General features: G+C 41.0%; 2 protein-coding genes across 4 annotated transcripts in view; one reads left to right on the top strand and one right to left on the bottom strand.

Moving 5' to 3' along the window:
• The first annotated feature begins 223 nt into the window (after window positions 1–223).
• Window positions 224–17566, top strand: pgpep1l (pyroglutamyl-peptidase I like). Of its 3 annotated transcripts, XR_014921179.1 has the most exons (8): window positions 224–505; window positions 588–640; window positions 706–822; window positions 1001–1227; window positions 1379–1573; window positions 2796–2828; window positions 9693–9891; window positions 17509–17566. XR_014921179.1 is itself a non-coding variant. In XM_085461731.1 (7 exons), exons 1-7 carry the CDS (start codon window positions 427–429, stop codon window positions 9787–9789), a joined length of 801 nt encoding a protein of 266 aa, XP_085317857.1. In that variant the 5' UTR covers window positions 224–426; the 3' UTR covers window positions 9790–9938. The 3 variants fall into 3 exon arrangements, 2 of the variants coding, with proteins under 2 accessions (XP_085317857.1, XP_085317858.1); XM_085461731.1 differs by lacking the exon at window positions 17509–17566 and having other exon boundaries at window positions 9693–9938; XM_085461732.1 differs by lacking the exons at window positions 9693–9891; window positions 17509–17566 and having other exon boundaries at window positions 257–505; window positions 2796–3284.
• Window positions 5448–17897, bottom strand: part of igf1ra (insulin-like growth factor 1a receptor) — a 72719-nt gene continuing 60269 nt past the window's right edge. The window contains exons 11-21 of the mRNA XM_085461733.1: window positions 17503–17786; window positions 16856–16998; window positions 16318–16483; window positions 16127–16229; window positions 15822–15892; window positions 15496–15725; window positions 14379–14483; window positions 14016–14175; window positions 13664–13793; window positions 10561–10695; window positions 5448–7402 (exon numbers count right to left, since the gene is read on the bottom strand). Of these exons, the coding sequence (XP_085317859.1) occupies window positions 6877–7402; window positions 10561–10695; window positions 13664–13793; window positions 14016–14175; window positions 14379–14483; window positions 15496–15725; window positions 15822–15892; window positions 16127–16229; window positions 16318–16483; window positions 16856–16998; window positions 17503–17786 (2053 nt within the window). The 3' untranslated portion in view covers window positions 5448–6876. The remainder of the gene's footprint in view (window positions 7403–10560; window positions 10696–13663; window positions 13794–14015; window positions 14176–14378; window positions 14484–15495; window positions 15726–15821; window positions 15893–16126; window positions 16230–16317; window positions 16484–16855; window positions 16999–17502; window positions 17787–17897) is intronic.

Here is a 17897-nt window from a genome sequence, read left to right as displayed (position 1 = left end):
CCAACAGCGATTTAAGGTTAAGTTGAAGGAAAGTAAAAGGTAAACTGAGATTGTGCAAGAAAGTAGTTAATATGGATAAATACAACGTACACACAGTGGCGCAGTGGGTAGCTCTGTTTCCTCACAGCAAGAAGGTCTTGTTCATGTTCTCTTCAGATTCCTCCCATAGTCCAAAGACATGCACTTAGTGGGGTTGGTGACTTTTGGTGATTCTAAATTGCCTGCAAGTGTTATTGAGAGTACAAATGCTAGTCTGTCTCGCTGTTTTAAGTTCAATATGATTTGTGGATGGCATAACTTTCCTGAGACACCTGAATGCATCACCCTCACAGGGGCATCACATTTATCAGAGATGAGCGCCCCCAAGCGGACAGTAAACGAATAGCGAAAGCTAAAGAAAATCTATCTACGTTTTAGTATCCTTGCATGAAATCCCTGAACTGCCGTTACAGGCGCTGCAATCTCGGTTCGGCTATGAATAAAAGCGAAACTGTGGTCGTTACAGGTAAACTGTAAATGTTCATGTCCTCCATAATCGCACCGGACCGACTTTTATTTTGAATTGGCAAATTCGATTTACTTTTAAGGTTTTGGACCTTTTCGACAGTTCTTGACCAACACCAGCTGGGAAGCCGCCAAGGTAATAACGATCAACGCCACCGGCTGACTGAGTCTGAAAATAACTCATTTGAAAAATGATTGCAGGGGTTGAAACTGATCGGACTGGGGGAGAATGTTGACGTCCATGTGAGGGAGTTACCAGTGAGTTACTTGAAAACCCAGAAAGTTATTGGTGAGCTCTGGCACACTCTTAACCCAAAGGTAAAAATAAAGCGAAATGTGACTTGTAGACTGATCACCTTATTAGTTTAAAACTTAATTCTGTCAATAGATTTCCAAAATGTTTATTGTGCTTCTTCCAAATATGAAAAATAAATAATAAAGAAATCCCACCACAAGGTGAATAACTCACTCTTGTGTTTGTGTGCATTTACTTCAGTTTGCTGTACATCTGGGTTTGGCCAGAGGCTCCAGTGTGGTGATTTTGGAGCAAACGGGGAAGAACACTGGCTACAGAGACCGAGATGTCTGCGGCTACTGTCCAGAGACTCGCTGCTGCGTCGAAGGGGGGGCACAGAAGCTGGAGTCAGTCATTAACATGAGGGCAGTCTCAAAGCACTTCAGACAAGCAGGGATGAATGTAGTTTATTCAAGAGATGCTGGCAGGTAGGCAAGTCGTTAGCTTCATAGCATAAGTGCCTAAGTCATTGACTTAGTCAAATGACTTAGGCAATTATGCTATGAAGCTAACGAAGTGTTCCAGCACGATCAAGAGTCACTCTTGAATATGAGATAATGGCTGATTTCTTCTTTTTAGGTACCTGTGCGATTTTGCATATTACTGCTCACTGTATCATGGTCAGGGGAGAGCAGCCCTCATCCATATACCCACATCTGGTACCTTGGCCTCAGCTGACAGACTGGTGCCTCTGCTGCAAGCCCTCATTCAGAAGATCCTGGAACAGCTGGAGGAGCATTCAAAAACAAGAGATCCCCCTTTTGTGTCAATGAGGTAGATCGTGATCCATAGCAGATACCCACTGATTGGTGTGAATGGAAAATTAAATATAGCAGGCATTCGTAGTTCTCATTCATTTATTTATTCAAAATTTCAGCAAAAAAAAAAAAGAGAAAGAAAATACAAGAAATTCTCAGATACATATTCAGAGAAGGTGTTTTAAAAAATACACCATCTCAGCTATAGGTGTGAAAAACTTTGAGGCCTCAGATATAGAGCTTGAAAGAAGACAGTCTAGTGATTTTTCGTTTTGATTATTTCTTTCCCCAATCTAATGAACACACAGATTTTGTGAAAGCATCATAATAAAATAATAGTAGTAGTAGACCAAGGCCCCTCAGAAGGTACAGAAATGCAAATCATTAAAAACAGAGGCGCAGGATGATGATGAACCTCAAACTTATTATTGCAGTTTAAATGCACTGATGCATTCTCCATAAACCTGACATTTGCATGAAGAACATTCTGAAGAATTGAAATGTTGACAGACGACTAAACTGTAGTGTATATTTATGCTGTTTAAGCCTAAGGTAACGCAAAAAAAAAAAGTATCGCGTGAAGCTGTAAACTATCGTCTTTTTCTAACCATGATTACTCTTCACCGTGACTACCCGTAAATCTACGCAACATCCCTGTCCTATACATGTCCACGAGTTCATTGTAAATGTTGTAAGCTTTGACAGGTTCGTGATCTAATGGTAACTAGTTATTCAACAGCTATTCACCTCAGAACAGATACTCTCAGAACTGGAAAGTTGACATATACCATAATACAGCAAAAAAACAAAAACAGAAATGCATAGATATGTTAAGTAACTACCTAAGCTGTTTGCTTGTCAGTGGTGATTTTTAAACCGTTGTGATATTAAACAGCAATCAGACAGTTTTATCTATTTTTTTTATTTACCAAGAACTTTAATTGAGCACCCAAATTTCACATTAGAAGTTACCTGGTTGCCTATCTGTGATCCCATTTTCTTTTCTTATTGCTTTTGGGTATTCATATAAATGCAAATTATCTAATGTTCCCAGCCCATCAGCCCTTGCACTGAGTTAACGCTCGCCAAGTAGCCACTGCGAGTTAAAAAGTAGCACTGAGGTTTCTTTTGTTTTTGTTTTTTAATGAGACGCTTTGAGATGTAAAAGCTACTTTGCCACCTTTTCACGCTTGTTCTCTCTCTTTTTTTTCCCTCCTATTTTGTGGTGACAAAATAAGATCTACTGAGGTGACTGAACCAGCAGCATTACTGTAAGTATCAGTTACAACGGGCCAGACAAAAAAAACGGGGGTTGCAGACTTGACTTTTGATAGAGCAAAACAACTGAACGGACAGTGAGGGAGTGGCACGGATAACGAGAGTGGAAATGAACGCTGGGGTCAGAATGTCTTGGCATTCAGACTGGGAAGGAAGGGGAAGGGGGATGATGACATTCACATAACCACGAAGAGTTTATAAGGGTAGAAAATGACACTGTTTTACTGCTCTTGTGATTCCAACGTGGAAATCATTGATTTAGGGGTTCCTACAGAAGTTAGAAATACGTAGGAGGCTGCTTTCCCCATATTATGGAAAGTTCACAACTATCTAGTTTTTGTTGTTGTTGTTCTGAAAAAGTGAATGCCATCTGTTTGCTTGGAATAAAGTGAGAGGTGGAGTTGCACCGTATGCTCGCAGCATCACAGGCTGCAGGTCAAATTGTTTTATTGGAGGTGATGAAAAAGTTTCCCTTTTTAAATATTTCCCGTTTTATATCTATCTATATATATATGTATGTATATACATTTTTTATTTTAGACTTTTATATAAAAGCATTTTAGAAGAGGAAAAATTAAAAGTTTTTGTCTTTTGAGGATTTGAGGTTGTGACATTTATGTTTGGAGATGGAATGTGTGGTGTTGAGCCCTGGCCTCCTGTCTTATCACGTACTGCACCTGCCTCGGTTAAAATACAGTGTAGATCGATGTCCTCACATAAATACTCATTTACATTTAACACTGAGAGCAAAACTACACCGTACTAACGGCTGCTGTTCAATTTGAGCAAACGCGCGGGCCTTTTTTTTTCTAAAAGCTTTAACCCGCTGGGCCAGAAATGGCCGGGGTAACTTAACAACACTTCCATTCCATCTCCTGTGTTAGTCCGCTTCGTGAGGTTTATCTAGATCCCTGTGGGGGTTTAAAAAAAAAACGAGAAAGAGTGAGATGTATTTGTTTTCCATACGCATACATATATTTAAAAAGAGTGAGGTAGATATACTTAAAGGGGGGAAAAAAAGAAAAGGTTTTAAGTCCCCCAGTCATGACACCAAAGAAAATGCATACAAAAAAATCCAACTTTATACTGAATCATGGGGCATTTATACAGTGATTTAAACTGATATCACAAAAGGAAGAAAAAAAAAGAAGAAGAAATAAATAACATTTCTACAGAAAAAAATAAAATAAAAGAAGGGGAAGGGGAATCACCAGGTAACATGAGCAGAAATCCTTCAAAACACTTTCAGTATTCAGCCATTCGTGACATTGAAATGCGTTCCCTTCCCTGGATTTTAACCCATCCTTTATTTGGTTTTAAGAAGCAGTCGTCGTGAAGATTAAACAATAAGTCTGAAGAAAGGAAATCAGCAGAGGGAACACTGAGCTAGAGGAGGGAGTAGAAGTGAAACGGTTAAAAGATGGTTGGCATATATTAAGGCAAACGAGACAACTTAATTTAGCCCTATCTAATCGGAAAAAAACGAGGCAGGACGTGGATGGGTTAAAATACCAGATCTGGTAAATATCTCGTATACTGGAACTTATCCTGACTTCAGAAGGGGGGGGGGGGGGGTCATGATGATCAGGAGCAGGAAAGGAGGAGGAAATGGTGAAGCAAGTACAGGATGATGTTGTGAGAATGTGTGGAGAAAGCAAAGCCTTAACTTTGACCTGAGATCGAGTCGCACCTAGTGGCCAATGCCAGGCGCAGTGCTAGACAATAAAGTACAAAAAAAGGGATGCAGAAAGTACACGCTCTGCTCACAGACTGAGCCAAGGTGTCCGTTCTAAATAATAATAACATTAATAATAATAATAATAATATAGACATCCAGAAATAGAGAAAGAAACATTTCATAAAAAGAAAAGGCAATTAACAAAATGTAGTGTTGCAGAAAACCTTTCGGGGGTCACGTTTTGTGATTTAAATTGGATATTTTCTGAACAGTTTAAGGGTATTAGAAATGGACTGTTGTGGAGACCATAAAATACCAAACCTGAAGGATTTCTTTATATATATATTGGATGATATATATATATATACATATATATATATATATATATATATATATATATATATATATATATATATATATATATATCTATATATATATGTATATATATATCTCATCCAAAAGAGGAAAAGAATAAAATAGCAGCTTTGTTCTGTACAGACATAGAGGCAAACATTTTTTAACCGTAAAAAGGTTTTAAAAAAGTGACAAAAACCAATGAGTGTATAAAAACGATCCTGCAGTCAAAAATACAACTGTAAGACCTTTATATGTGTTTGAAATGTAGATAAACTATTGACTGTTCTAAAAAGAGACCACCTGTGACTTGAAAGCTGTCTCTAGGCTACTAAAATCACCTCATTTTCTGTCTCTTGCGTTGTATTCGGTACAGCAGTGCCGGCGAACCATGTTCACCTCCCACTGTGAAATGCACAATTGAAAATCTCAGAAAAAAAAGGTTAGAAGAAGTCAAAGTGGAGCCAGAGTTGTATTCGTAAAGTATAAAGTTCAGTGATTTGCTCATTTGAAGTGCGACCTTCTGATGCTTTGATGTTTTCAGTCTTTTTTTTTTTTCTTTTTTCTTTTTTTAAATAAATTAAACAAAGACAGAGGCTGTGACTCAGAGTTGGCTGTGCTTCAATCACATGCCTTCTTCCCTCAGATGTTTGAAAGATGAAAGTAATGAAGGGCATGTAGGTGGGCAAGCAAACTTTTGATTAGCCAATCAGCACCACGGCTTTTCTCTTTTTCTGAAAATCTGTCAGGTGTTTGTAATGCTCTCACATATTTAGTGCTTTATTAGTCTTGCTGACCACTCAGTCACATTTTAAATAGCCATGGATGCAGGCTGTAGCAGACATCCGTGGCCAATTTAGAAACACCAATTGACCTAACATGCACGTCTTTGGACTGTGGGAAGAAGCCAGAGTACCTGGAGAGAACCCACAGAGGCACAGGGAAAACATGTCAACTCCACACAGTGTCTGCAGCCAGCGTTTGAACACAGAACCTTCTACTTTGTGAGGCGACAGCTCTTACCACTATACCACTGTGCCGCCATGTGATTGGTGTGCACACAGAAAAAGAGAAAAATTATTACATGGGCTGAGAACAAGTCAGCCAGTCCTCAGTTTTGAGATGGAACCAGTAAAATCTGCGTTAAACATAGAAAATAAGTGATAACCAATGGTGAAGGCAGCAAACTCCTACACACAGCTGCTCCAGGAGCAGTGACAGATAAACATGAAGACTGAAAACAGCCAGGCAATCTTGGCATTATCTTTCACACAGACAACTCTGAACCACAATCGTCAGTAAGAAGGGACACCTTTTAGGAAACTGAAGAGAAAGCATGATTTGGCAATAGTCTGGCAGAAAATAGATCTTCCTCTACCATTCTGACCTACACAGGACAAAATCCCATAGAAACATCAACAGTAAAATAAAATGAAAAAAAAAAGATCTTAGAGGATCAGAAAAGTTGGAACCTTTCTAATCCTCACGCAACATGAGGCAGTCTGCTCATGTGAATACAGTCATTTTGATGGAAAGTAATTTTAGAAATGGAGCTATGCTGTATTATGTATTATGTGTATAAATACACACTTGAATATCCATCACATCACCTCTGAAATCGTGAGGAAAAAGTGCTCTTCTGTTGGTTTTGCTGGCAGATATGCTTTAAAAAAAGAAGAAGATTTTCTTAAAGTTCATGTGTAAATCTGTAAGTCAGGATACATGCCTGTATCGTTTTCCTTCTTTAAGGACTCTTACATAACAAAGACTCAGATACAGGCTGCGCAGGATGGAGTTTCCCAGTGTTGAGCTTGAGCCACCAATTGCTCTGTGCTATCTTGTTTTCCATTTCTTCCGAGTTTATGTTTGACCTTAAGAGTGGAGAGACCATCTACTGGCAAACAGTAGAAGAAAGCAATTTCTTACCTCATCCATCCCTCCTTAAGAGACAGATGAGAGGTCTGTGATACCCTGTGTAAAAGGGGAAGGAGGAGAGGGCTGGTCTGATATCAGCAGGCTGATGACTGGGGCAGTGGTAGCGCCCGTTCGTTCTTTCTGACCCCGTTCATGTGTGCATAGGGTTGTAGCTCATCAAAACTGGGCCGCAGCACCACGACAGGCCCGTTGGCCGAAGCATGTCCTGAGTGCTTGTCCAAGGCTAGTCCTGGAGACGCCAAGGCTGAAGCAAGTGGGCCGGGAGGAGAGTTAGAAACAGGTCCCAGTAATGGCGTACTCGGGCCTTGCATGGGGGATAACTGATGCGTAGAAGGAGGAGACATGCCTCCTGCACACCCAGACGAGGAAATGACAGCAGTCGACGGCTGCCTCACGGATGAAGGGTCCAGTGGAATGTTCTCCATGTTTTCTACCTCCATGTCCAGCTCCTCTGTGTCCGGCGGCTTGTTCTCCTCGCTGTAGAAGAAGCTCACTTCCCTGAAGGGAGGATCCAGTTCGTCTTTGATGCTGCTGATGATCTCCAAGAAGGACGGACGCATCTTAGGGTTATACTGCCAGCACATTCGCATCAGTTCAAACCTGAAAGATAAATGACAAAATCATCATTTTTGTCATTTCTGTGTAAACATTTCTCACACACCAGCTTGAACTGACAAACAGAAACTTCTTAAACTGCAACATATCAGCAAACTTTACAACCGGTAAGGACAGGAGGGATGAAAACAGCATGTGGCCCTGTAAGTCTTGTTTCTGTCCAGCAGGTGGCAGGAGAAACTGAAGGCCCCTTTAGGGCTTTTTGGCACTACATCTCAGTTCATAACACTGATCATGAAGAAAGAACAGAGACTGTAATATCAGCGTTGGTAAAGTGTGCTACACTAGATTTTATGCTTCAGTTTTTTCTTTAAAAAAAAAGAGGGGAAAAAAGGATGTAGTTATTGTAAATACCCGTCCTTACCACTTGTAGCTGCTCATTAATTCGAAGCAGGTTTGTTGGCAGGTAATCTTGGTGAGCATGCCTTCTCTTTAAGTACTGTCCCGTAAAATTATATAATTAAAACCCTGTAAGACTGTGGCCAAAAGACTAAATATATGTGCGCGCGTTCCAAAGTTGCTGCAAGCTACAAGGCTTTCAGTGGCAATAATATAGTAAGTAAATCCACAAACTATTTTTATGCCAGTTCAATTGTTTTGAAATTTGCCGTTTTTTTTTTTTTTCTTCTATTTTGGGGGTTCCGTTTGTTTTTTCTTTTTAACAACAAATACAGTAAGATCAGAAATGTAGCATGCACTCAGCAGAACAGTAAATCATACTTAAGGTTACTGTGCCAGGCCAGCAACCGAGCTTTGGGAATGTCAAAACAACATCATAAACGGGAGAATTATTACAGTTTTGTGTGGTGCTGGACCGCACACCACAGCTCCAATTATACACAAACAAGCTCAGAATACTCTCTAAGGCCCGCTGACATAAACACCTTGGCCATCGCTGCTCCGTTCTTGCTGTTCCCTCTGTCTTGTTTTTCCTAGTGGTCTCTTTGCCATCTAGAATAACCTCTGCAGCTGGGTGCCAGCTCCTCTCCGCGCCAGAGGAATTATGGGTAAAGCTTTCTTAAGCACGTGCCTCGCTTCATGCTCTGAAGCAGCAGGGGGCGGCTCAGACTTGTTTTGCACATGTGCAGGAAATGTCTCAAAGTTGACGTTCAGATGTCCGAGCTCGGGCAAGCAAGGACCTCCCGTGAAAAAGGCGCACGGCGCTTGGAAGTAAGGCCGATGCACCAGAGTAACCCGTCTGCTGCAAACTTCCGACACCGTCTCGCACGAGGCTTCTTGATGCAAATTTAGAAAACAAACACTGTAAATCCTGACTTCTTGTCAGCATCCTGCCAATCGTGACCCACAGGCCACATGCTTTGGCTAAACTGACTAACATTGGACCTGTGAGCAACACAAAACAGATTACATGAGATTTACTTGCACTGCATTAAAACTCCACTTGTTCTTTAGCTGTGTTTTTTTGTTTTTGTTTTTTTTTTTCCCCCCCGAATCACTTCACATTCAAATTTGAGTGCACCAAATGTGCTGTATAAATACAGCTGAGCAGCAGCTATTAAGTTACTGAGATGGCGGCTCGGATGGTTTGCCTAGGGTCTGCTTTTTTGTTTCTGTTTTTCTTTATTTGCTCTGGCTGATTCGATATCTTTGCTTGGCTGTATGTCTGTATCTGTATTATCCTGCGAATTTGCCATCTGCACGGTATTAAAATATAGTGAGAGCTCATGTGTGTTAACGTACTTGGCCAATAAACCGATTCTGACTTCACTGTCCGATATACTGTATACGGACGGTTACAAGCAAATATGAGATAGTCGGTGTCAGAATTATAAGAAAATCTTCACTGGCCTGGATAAAGCCAAATATTCACAGAAGAGATGGGCCAACAAAGCTTGATAAAAATCAGAAACAGATGCAATTTCAGGCCAAGTGTGAGTGCAAAAAAGTCTCCAAACATCTATGCTAAATGCTTAATAAACCTGAACAGGAATCCCTGCCAGATCTGAAAAACTTCACACGTGCAACCTCCCCGGCGTGGCAAAACCTTGACGGATAATAGCGTGTAAGTGATATTCCACAGAAAAATAATGATGTTTAATTTAGTCACATTTATTTTCCAATTCTGAAGGAGGAAAAGAACTTTTATCTCTGGGAAACTCTAGACAGAAACATGAGAATAACAATCAGTGACCAAAGCTACCTGAGAAACAAAGGAAACAGTACAAGTAGGAGACATTTAAGGCTCTCGAAATATGACTCATCCCTGTTTGTGTTAACCTGCCCACTTCCACTTCTTCTGTATCTTTCTATTCAGTCTTTGTATGAACTCTCTGGCTTCACTGCACTTGGGCAATCTTCTGGAAATCTCCATTAAGTCACTACAGCAGAGGCGACCATCGACAGTGGCCTGACTTCCATGTGTGCTGCTAAGCCCCGACTCCACCACCTCTGTAACACAATCCACACACTCCTGTAATCAGGACAAAACAGCCACGCTGCCATAGAAACGCGAGGTTTGTGTCTGCACAACACTTGATCCTCTTTTTCTTTTTTCTTTTTTTTTGCTACTCACACTCTTTCTAAGGTGAGGTCAGCCGTGGAGAGTGGGAGGGGAGAGAGCAGAATGCCTTCTTATTGAGGTCAGAGACGGAGAATCGAAATGCATGTATGCAGCGCTGCATGCCGACGAGCAGGCTGTGCTCGGGCTTTTCTTTCCCCTCTAACTTCCAAAGTGTTTGATTGATTGACTGATTAATTTAAAGTTAAATAATGATAACTTTCTCATCCACCACGCTGACAGACAGGCACTACCTCCCTCCGTAGTAGGAATGAGGGGCATCTTTCACACACTGATTGTGGCATCCCTTCTATGGGCCGGCGCTGAAGGCTGAGCAGGGTTCTCACTGCCAGCTGACCACTGAAGCTATGTCGTCAACGGACCACATTTATCCTGTGACGTTAATGTCGGCCCTCGTCCTGGCTCTACCTTAACTTATACACACGATATCCTTCACACTCAGAGCCACAACTTAAAATAAAACAGGGCAAAATATTAATAGGACAGAAGACATGGGTGGCTGCGGCTGTAGAGGATAAAATATCCTTCATAAATCCAAGCTGATGTTACTTAGTTTTATTGTTCTTAAGGGCAGGGTCACAGATTTGAAAAAAGAAAGACTTACAGCATGTCAGGGCAGTTGTCAGGTTTGTCCAAGAGTCCTCCCTCCATGACAAAGCGCAGCACTTGTTCATTGGACATCCCCTGGTAAGGCTGTTCAGCTAAGGTGGCGATTTCCCACAGCACGACACCAAATGACCTGCAGCGAGAAAAATTAGGCAACATATTCAAGTAATATATTGTGGTATTTTATGTGATGCTCTTTCGGCTTCCACAGTAAACGTTTATTTTAACCATCGATCAAGCACACATATTCTTCTATTGCTTAGGAATAAACTTTACTTTGAAGAGCCTATCCTACATCATCGCTCTAAATTTGAAAGAAATGACATCCATTATGTTAGTGACTAAATTGTTATCAGGGTGACCTGAAAATGCCTCACCAGTAATACTTGGTAACCATCTAATAAAAGCAAATAAAACTCCCTCCACTCAAAATTGAGCTGCACTGTTTGCATACAAACAATAAGTACAAATCATATTTTTCATATATTCCTTTTTTAATAAGAGCCACATATGGTGCTTGTTTGAGAGCTGTTGTGCTTGAGATGTGCATAAATGTCCAACCTAAACAGAGAGGAATATTCTAGTAATGGTTTTAGAGGGAGTAAATGTCAAACAGCCTGACTGACTGATACAGAAAAGGTAATAAATGCCTTTTAATATACAGAAGAGGGAAAAAAACTGATGTCAGCATGATAACACGCTCACAGTGACAGGCTGATGCTAGGCAGGTATCTGATTTGGCGTGCTCTGTGCCTTAGTTTATTGTGTTAAGTTGGTGAGATTTACTGGAATGTAGTCATTAAAAAATGTATTAGAAGATTGAAAATTCTGATCTCGTGATGAAGGAAGATGAAAAGGCAGAGAAAGTGGCTGTAAAGCAGTAAGTGGGATTCATCTCCTGGGTGCAGTGAATGTCTGAACCAAATTTAATCTAAGGCTAACCGATAGTTTCTGACTTTTTGTTCTGTCCGTGTTGGACTGAAATACTCTCACTGCCATCCATCGATCGCAGTACTAACAGCGCACAAGCTGAGCTGACACTGCTGACTTTATTTCAGGCTTCATTTTTTTTCTTTTCTTTTTGGAGTGTGCCATGTATCCTTAGCTCATATCTGTCCACAAGTTCCCCAAAAAGATGAATGCTATTTTAAATATTGCAACTTTAAGTTCCCCAGATAATCTGCACTAGAATCCAAAATGAGCGCAGGATGTCGGAGAGCTGGTACTGAGCATTTACCCTGCTTCTTATTTTAACTTCATGACGTGTGGCACGGTATGTTGTAACACAGCTTACATGATTACAATACTGCAGGAAAAACCTCAGCATGAACTATTTCTTCAGTTTAACTTCAAGACTGCCTCGCGATGACCACAATATTTGTTTACTGTACTACTTTGGCTAGCCAAATTTTCAAATGGTATGCTTAACTTAAAAACAAAATAAATAAAATAGGCCTATTACAATACTGCACACCAGGATCTCAAACAGTCACCTACTCATGATGACATCAGGGTTATCTTACACTAAACTTCTTTACAACATCAAAGGGGAGGATATAGTACACAAATTGTGGAGGTGTGTTTGTGCTGGCACGGCAACCTCTCATTTAAAGACATCTGGAGCAGTTTAAGCCCACTCTTAGGGACTAACCCGTGACATTTGGGGAAACAAACATGCAGGGGGTTCTAGTAAACAGTAGTAAAACACAGGAAAAAAAGTAGCAGTGCTGTAGGCTGGGAATCTACGAAACAGTGGAATAATAGAGTTGTCAGTAAATGGAAAAAAAAGAAGAAGAGGAATACTCCTGGCCTGTACTTTTTTGCCAGGAATTTCCAAAGAGGCAGCCAGAAAACCAAAGGTTTGGATGCTTTTGGAAACAGTAGTCATGATTTAAAAAAAAAAAACTAAAGTAGAAAATTATCATAAGAATATATTATCTAGTTTTTTGCCACAGCATGAACTGTTTTAGAGTATACACAAGGACAAAGGCAAAAAAAATATTGAGGTGGTTATGGAAAACTTAGCATCTTTCTGGATTTAAGGAGGTTCATACATGTCTAATGTAGGGCTGCCACAATTAGTCGACTAGTCACGATTACATCGACTATCAAAATCGTCGACGACTGATTTAATAGTCGACGCGTCGTTTGAAGCTTTGTAAGATCCCAAAAGACGCAGGAATAAGTAGCAGGATTTAAGAGTGTAATAACGGACTGAAACAGAAGATGGCAGCACTGCATGTACAAGGATGCCAGCTGCCGTTAAACCCCGAAGAAGAAGAAGAAGAAGCTGTGTCCCAGAATTCATAGCGCAGCCCAGCTCAGTTTCCAACAATGGCAGCAGCTAGTTAGTTTTAATATTACTCTTATTATTCTTTCTGGGTCACAAAATAAGCGTGTAGCATATTTTCAGGTGAGAATGTAGCTGTGTAAACCTCAAATATCGGCTCAGTTTATCAAGACACAACATGTTTTCAAAAGCGCTCCGACGTTTTCGGAGACGTCTGTTACCCACTAGCTCGATAGCTAGCCGGGGTTACAGGCTCACTAGAGCCGGTGAGAACACCGGAAATCGTTTTCAAACCCACTCAGGTGAAACATATATAAGTGACTTAGATAACTTAAAAATGTTATTGTTTGGCTTTTTTTTTAGTATTTTATTTGTTCCTGAGTAAATCGGTTTGGCTGAGCTTAAAGTTATAGTTTTTACACAGCTGAATAAACATCAAGCAGACAACTGATTATCAGAAATGTGAGATGCTCGAGAAAATACTCCGGTGTCCTGTTATATTTTAGATAGCAAGGAGTTTATTAAACTTCACCGAAACAATCTGCAAATTTCATTAAAATTTAATAAACTATCATCTTGTCTTTATTTTTAGTTAGCACATACCTTAAACACTTAAAACTGTAAGCTAATGATAGTTATATAAGAGCAGATGCTGCTGGTGCAATAAGCTGTACATCCAATGGATGCATGATCTGATTAGTCGACTAATTGCAAAAATAATCGGTGACTATTTGACTATCAAAATAATCATTTGTGGCAGCCCTAGTCTAATGCAGGCTTGTGTATATGTAAGAGTGATTTGCTGCCATACCAGACATCAGACATTGTAGTAAACACGCCATCTTTCAGTGACTCTGGAGACATCCAGCGGACAGGCAGCAGGCCCTTTCCTCCTTTTCGGTAGTAGTCCGTCTCATAAATATCTCTGGTCATGCCAAAATCTGGAGAAAAAAAAATGAAAGCAGAAGTTGAGGAAGCCACTAAGTATCACTCATTATGTGTGGGAGAGGAAGCTCCAGAGAGCTCATCTATCCCTCTCACCTCTTCCCTCCCCTCTGTCCATCTACATTAACGTGCTTGGGTCCGACACTGAAATCCAAACAGTTTTTTGTCAAGGCCGGCAGAGCGGGGGAGGCTGAAGGCAATATATTAACTTGACTTACCTCCAATCTTCACAGTGAAGTCCTCTGCTACCATGCAGTTCCTCGCTGCCAGATCTCTGTGGACAAATTTGTTGGCGTTTAGGTACGCCATACCGTCTGCGATTTCTCCAGCCATCTGGATCATCTTTTTGAGTGGGGGTAAGACCTGGCTGGTGGCGTTCTGCGGTAGAGCAAGAGGCGGTGAGAAGAGAAACTCCATGAAAAGCACTATTCAGTCAGTCGACATATCACGCCTTTCTGCTTTAATCAGCTGAGCGAAACAAAGCGTAGCGTGGATGATGTATAAGGGTGGCAGAAGAAATTGTAAAAATTAAGAAAGAGAGCAGAGGTGTGTGTGTGTGCACACGTGGACAGGTTGCTTACTTCTTTGCGCAGGGAGCGCAGGTGGCTCTTGAGATCTCCGCGAGTCATCAGCTCCATAATCACTAAGGTTGGCTGTCCCTGAGAGACCACGCCAAGCAGCCGCACCTACATTAATCACAGCAGTGCAGAGGGGTCAGCTCTGATAAAACAAAACTGTGTCCAAAATACATGCTACATATAACTTCAAAATAGGTTTTGTTCACATAGGAAAATATGAAATATGCTCAAAACTTTAAGCTCTGAAAAAAGTTTTTTTTTTATAAAAAAAAAAAAAAACAGCACAGAGTTCATTCAAATAGGCAAGTCAAGTTCAGCTGTGATCCAGCAGATTGATGATACCCTTCTACACTTCTACAAATCTCTTATGGCACCTTTAACCTGCCTGCCTACCTTTGGTGGATCATATTGCTGTTCACCCTAACTCGTGCCAAGAATACCCCAGAACAGAGCCATGCCACCAAATCCAAATTACTGCACATGTGAGTATTCACCTATTACAGTGGTCCTGACTCAAATCACTTTGTATTTTCCACTGATCAACACCATTCTCCCACAAAGCAAACCACAAAGGAAAAGTCTCTCTAGACTTTCTCACTGTTGGGTTTTGTGTGATTTCTTGTTAGAATAAAATGTTTGGCTTCCACTAAATCTAGATAACATTAAAGACCACCACATAGTGCATTCAGTAGCAATAAATTACTAGGCAGTAAGGTAGGTTGTCTGACTCAGAAGCACACTAGGTTACAGTTCAGCTCCATCCTGCATTTGCAATTTAAATGTGTTTTTTTTGTTGTTGTTGTTGCTTGGAGCATTGTTAGAGATCTTTATCCTTAAAAAAAACAAAACAGTGACTAATAAAAAGGCTTTAACAACACATCCACGTTATGCAGTTTCTGATGTTGTGATCACACTGAAGTGAGAATATACAGTATATCCTGGAGTCTGAACTGCAAGTCATGCTGCAGCTGTCGGAATAAAGACAACCACAGCGTACTTGAGTCTACGTCTGCGAGGATCAATTTCATCTCGTGACTGGATTCATTATGACAATACACTGGTTTATTATTAATAACCACATGAGCCAGATGGTAAGGATTTGATGACGCGTCCAACTTACCACATGGTGACAGTTGAACTCCTTCATGACAGAGGCCTCGTTCAAAAACTCAATTCGCTCCCTCATGCTGGCCGTCTCATTGACCGTCTTGATGGCCACTCTCGTTTCAGGTTCGTCCTTCACTACTCCCTTTGCGATGCCTTCGTACACCATGCCGAAGGATCCCTGGCCCAGTTCCCTGTGCATAGTGATCTTCTCCCTCGCTACCTCCCACTCATCTGGGACATACACTGGTGTGGCACAAGAGACAGCGGGTCACCATCAGAGTTTAAACACCCCACCCAAAAAACCCAATGAAAAATAGACCAAATATCCAACAGTCTTACTCTCAGTAGCACTGAGGTACTCTGGATTGACTGATGCATACAGGACGCCGTTCCCCAGTCTGTCACTGTTCCTGTTAACACAAACTCAGTTAGCCTGCAGGCAAGTCTGATTGCAGATGCTGTGTGCAATTTTCAAGAGGAAGTCTACTCTTTACCACAGGGGAACGTTAATGAAAACAACACCTATTAGCGCTGATTAACATTACACTGATCATTAAGCTTCGTGAGCATAGCCAGGCAGAACAGCTTAATCAAAGAACTTTTGTCAGGCAGTTTTAAAAGCGCGTCTGCAAAAAGATACTTGCCTCTTTTTGTTCACATAGAAGAGGATGGTGATGAGGCCGGCGACAAAAATTGTCACAATGATGGGAATTATGATGACCACATACAACGTAACACCGTCATCACCTGTCAGAGAAGATAAAAACCGATGGTGTCAAGTCCTATTTATTTTTCATTCCTCTGCATTCCATGTAATTAGGGAGAAGTTCATTACGTTTAGGTGGAGACACATAGAAGAAAACACTTTCTGTCCAGGAGCCGTTTCCTGCCGGGGAAGTGGCACGCACTCGGGCGGAGTAGTTCCCCGAGCCAAGGTTGGTTAGTCGAGCTCCTTTGTACCGGCGGTAATCCTGTCGCGACACACACTTGTGCTTCTCAGGCTGGAAGAGAACAAGCACACGCTGGTTACTGCTTGGAAGAAAACATACCATCGGGTTAATGTTCTCATCTAATCAAAAATATGATTTCTTGTTTCTTATTTCAGGTGAATAAGGTTTGATGGCCTCCAATCAGCTTTCTATTGTGTAGAGTTTGTCATTTGTTTTTGGTTTTACTCAGTGTTTAAGCCCTGCGTGCATGAGCATGATTGGAGTCTGGTGCACGTTTTAAACATGTGAATCCTTCACTGAGCAAACACTGAGAGCCTTTTCAGTTGTTTACAATATTTGGATAGTCATGGATTCCAGGCTTTTCAATGTTGAAAAAGGAAATGACCTATGATAATAAGCTATAATTACCCCAGTCCAGCTCACCTCATTACCCAGGCGGAACTTGATCTCATACATCAAGATGAGTCCATTGGGCATAACGGGCTCTGGCCAGTGCAGCACCACACACCCCTCGATTTTGTCACACCTCTCAAAAATCACCTTGCCCGGGATGTCATCCGCTTTGACTGGGGGAACAGGCACAACCACGTTAATATAAACAAGGATATTTAATTTCAGAAAAGGTGCCAGCACATTTCATTTTCCATTTTCCACACCACTATGTTACCAAAAACAGCAGGGATGCTGTGTAAATGAAAACAAAATCAACACAATCACTTGGAGTCATTTTAAATCCTCAATCTATTTGAAAACTGAGAGATTTTATATTTTTATATTATATTTATATTTTAACCCTCGCCACCTTTATTTCCGAAAGGCTCAGCTTTGTTTTATACCCACTCATGGTACCGACCTCCTTCCAATTAACCCAATTAAGTGTGAGATGTTTGACCAAGTGTTTTTCAGCATTATACACCTTTTCCACTGTTTTTTGCCCGATATCCAAAAAACACTGGAAAAAGTAATATTTGTGACTTTTTCAGGTAAATAAAAGAAATGCACTCTCTTTATATTTGTCAGCATTACTGAAAACAGGTAGTTGAATGCAGGCTTTTTACTATGTTTCTAACCTGCAGGTTTGGTCCTGGAGAAGACGAAAGCTCCAGCGCTGCACTTCCCCACCACCTCGTTGCACGCATGGATATCAATGCGGTAGACGGTGAAGGGCCGCAGATTGGGGATCTCTAAATACTCTGTTGTGCTCTTGTCTTCAGTGAAGGGGAACTCTACGTTAGGAGGAATGCCATCTGTACTGTTATCCCCTGCGCCGAGAGTGGTATTCCCTCTGCCGCCCTCATAAAACAGTGTGTTGTTTGCTGTACCAGAAAGGTCTCTGCGCCGACGCTCTTGAGGTCTGAAATACAAAGACACAATTGAATATAAAACCTGTAGCACAGATCATTAAAATTCAATGAGCAGTGCTGGGGAAACAAAAGACAAAAAGGTGCATTGTATGTCCTGGAAC

This window comes from Copadichromis virginalis, linkage group LG7, assembly GCF_057382275.1.
Source record: "Copadichromis virginalis isolate Kocher_CV1m ecotype Utaka linkage group LG7, C_Virginalis_male_GT1.1, whole genome shotgun sequence".
Classification (NCBI taxonomy): domain Eukaryota; kingdom Metazoa; phylum Chordata; class Actinopteri; order Cichliformes; family Cichlidae; genus Copadichromis; species Copadichromis virginalis.
Note: the sequence above shows the minus strand (reverse complement) of the source record. Positions and strands in the feature narration are given on the sequence as shown.

What these genes read in the sequence shown, in the direction of transcription:
- pgpep1l (XM_085461731.1), top strand. Translation starts at nt 427, where the DNA reads ATGAAATCCCTGAACTGCCGTTACAGGCGCTGCAATCTCGGTTCGGCT. An exon ending in CGAAACTGTGGTCGTTACAG is followed by an intron (nt 506 to 587) that starts GTAAACTGTAAA and finishes TTTACTTTTAAG; the next exon opens with GTTTTGGACCTTTTCGACAG. An exon ending in GGCACACTCTTAACCCAAAG is followed by an intron (nt 823 to 1,000) that starts GTAAAAATAAAG and finishes CATTTACTTCAG; the next exon opens with TTTGCTGTACATCTGGGTTT.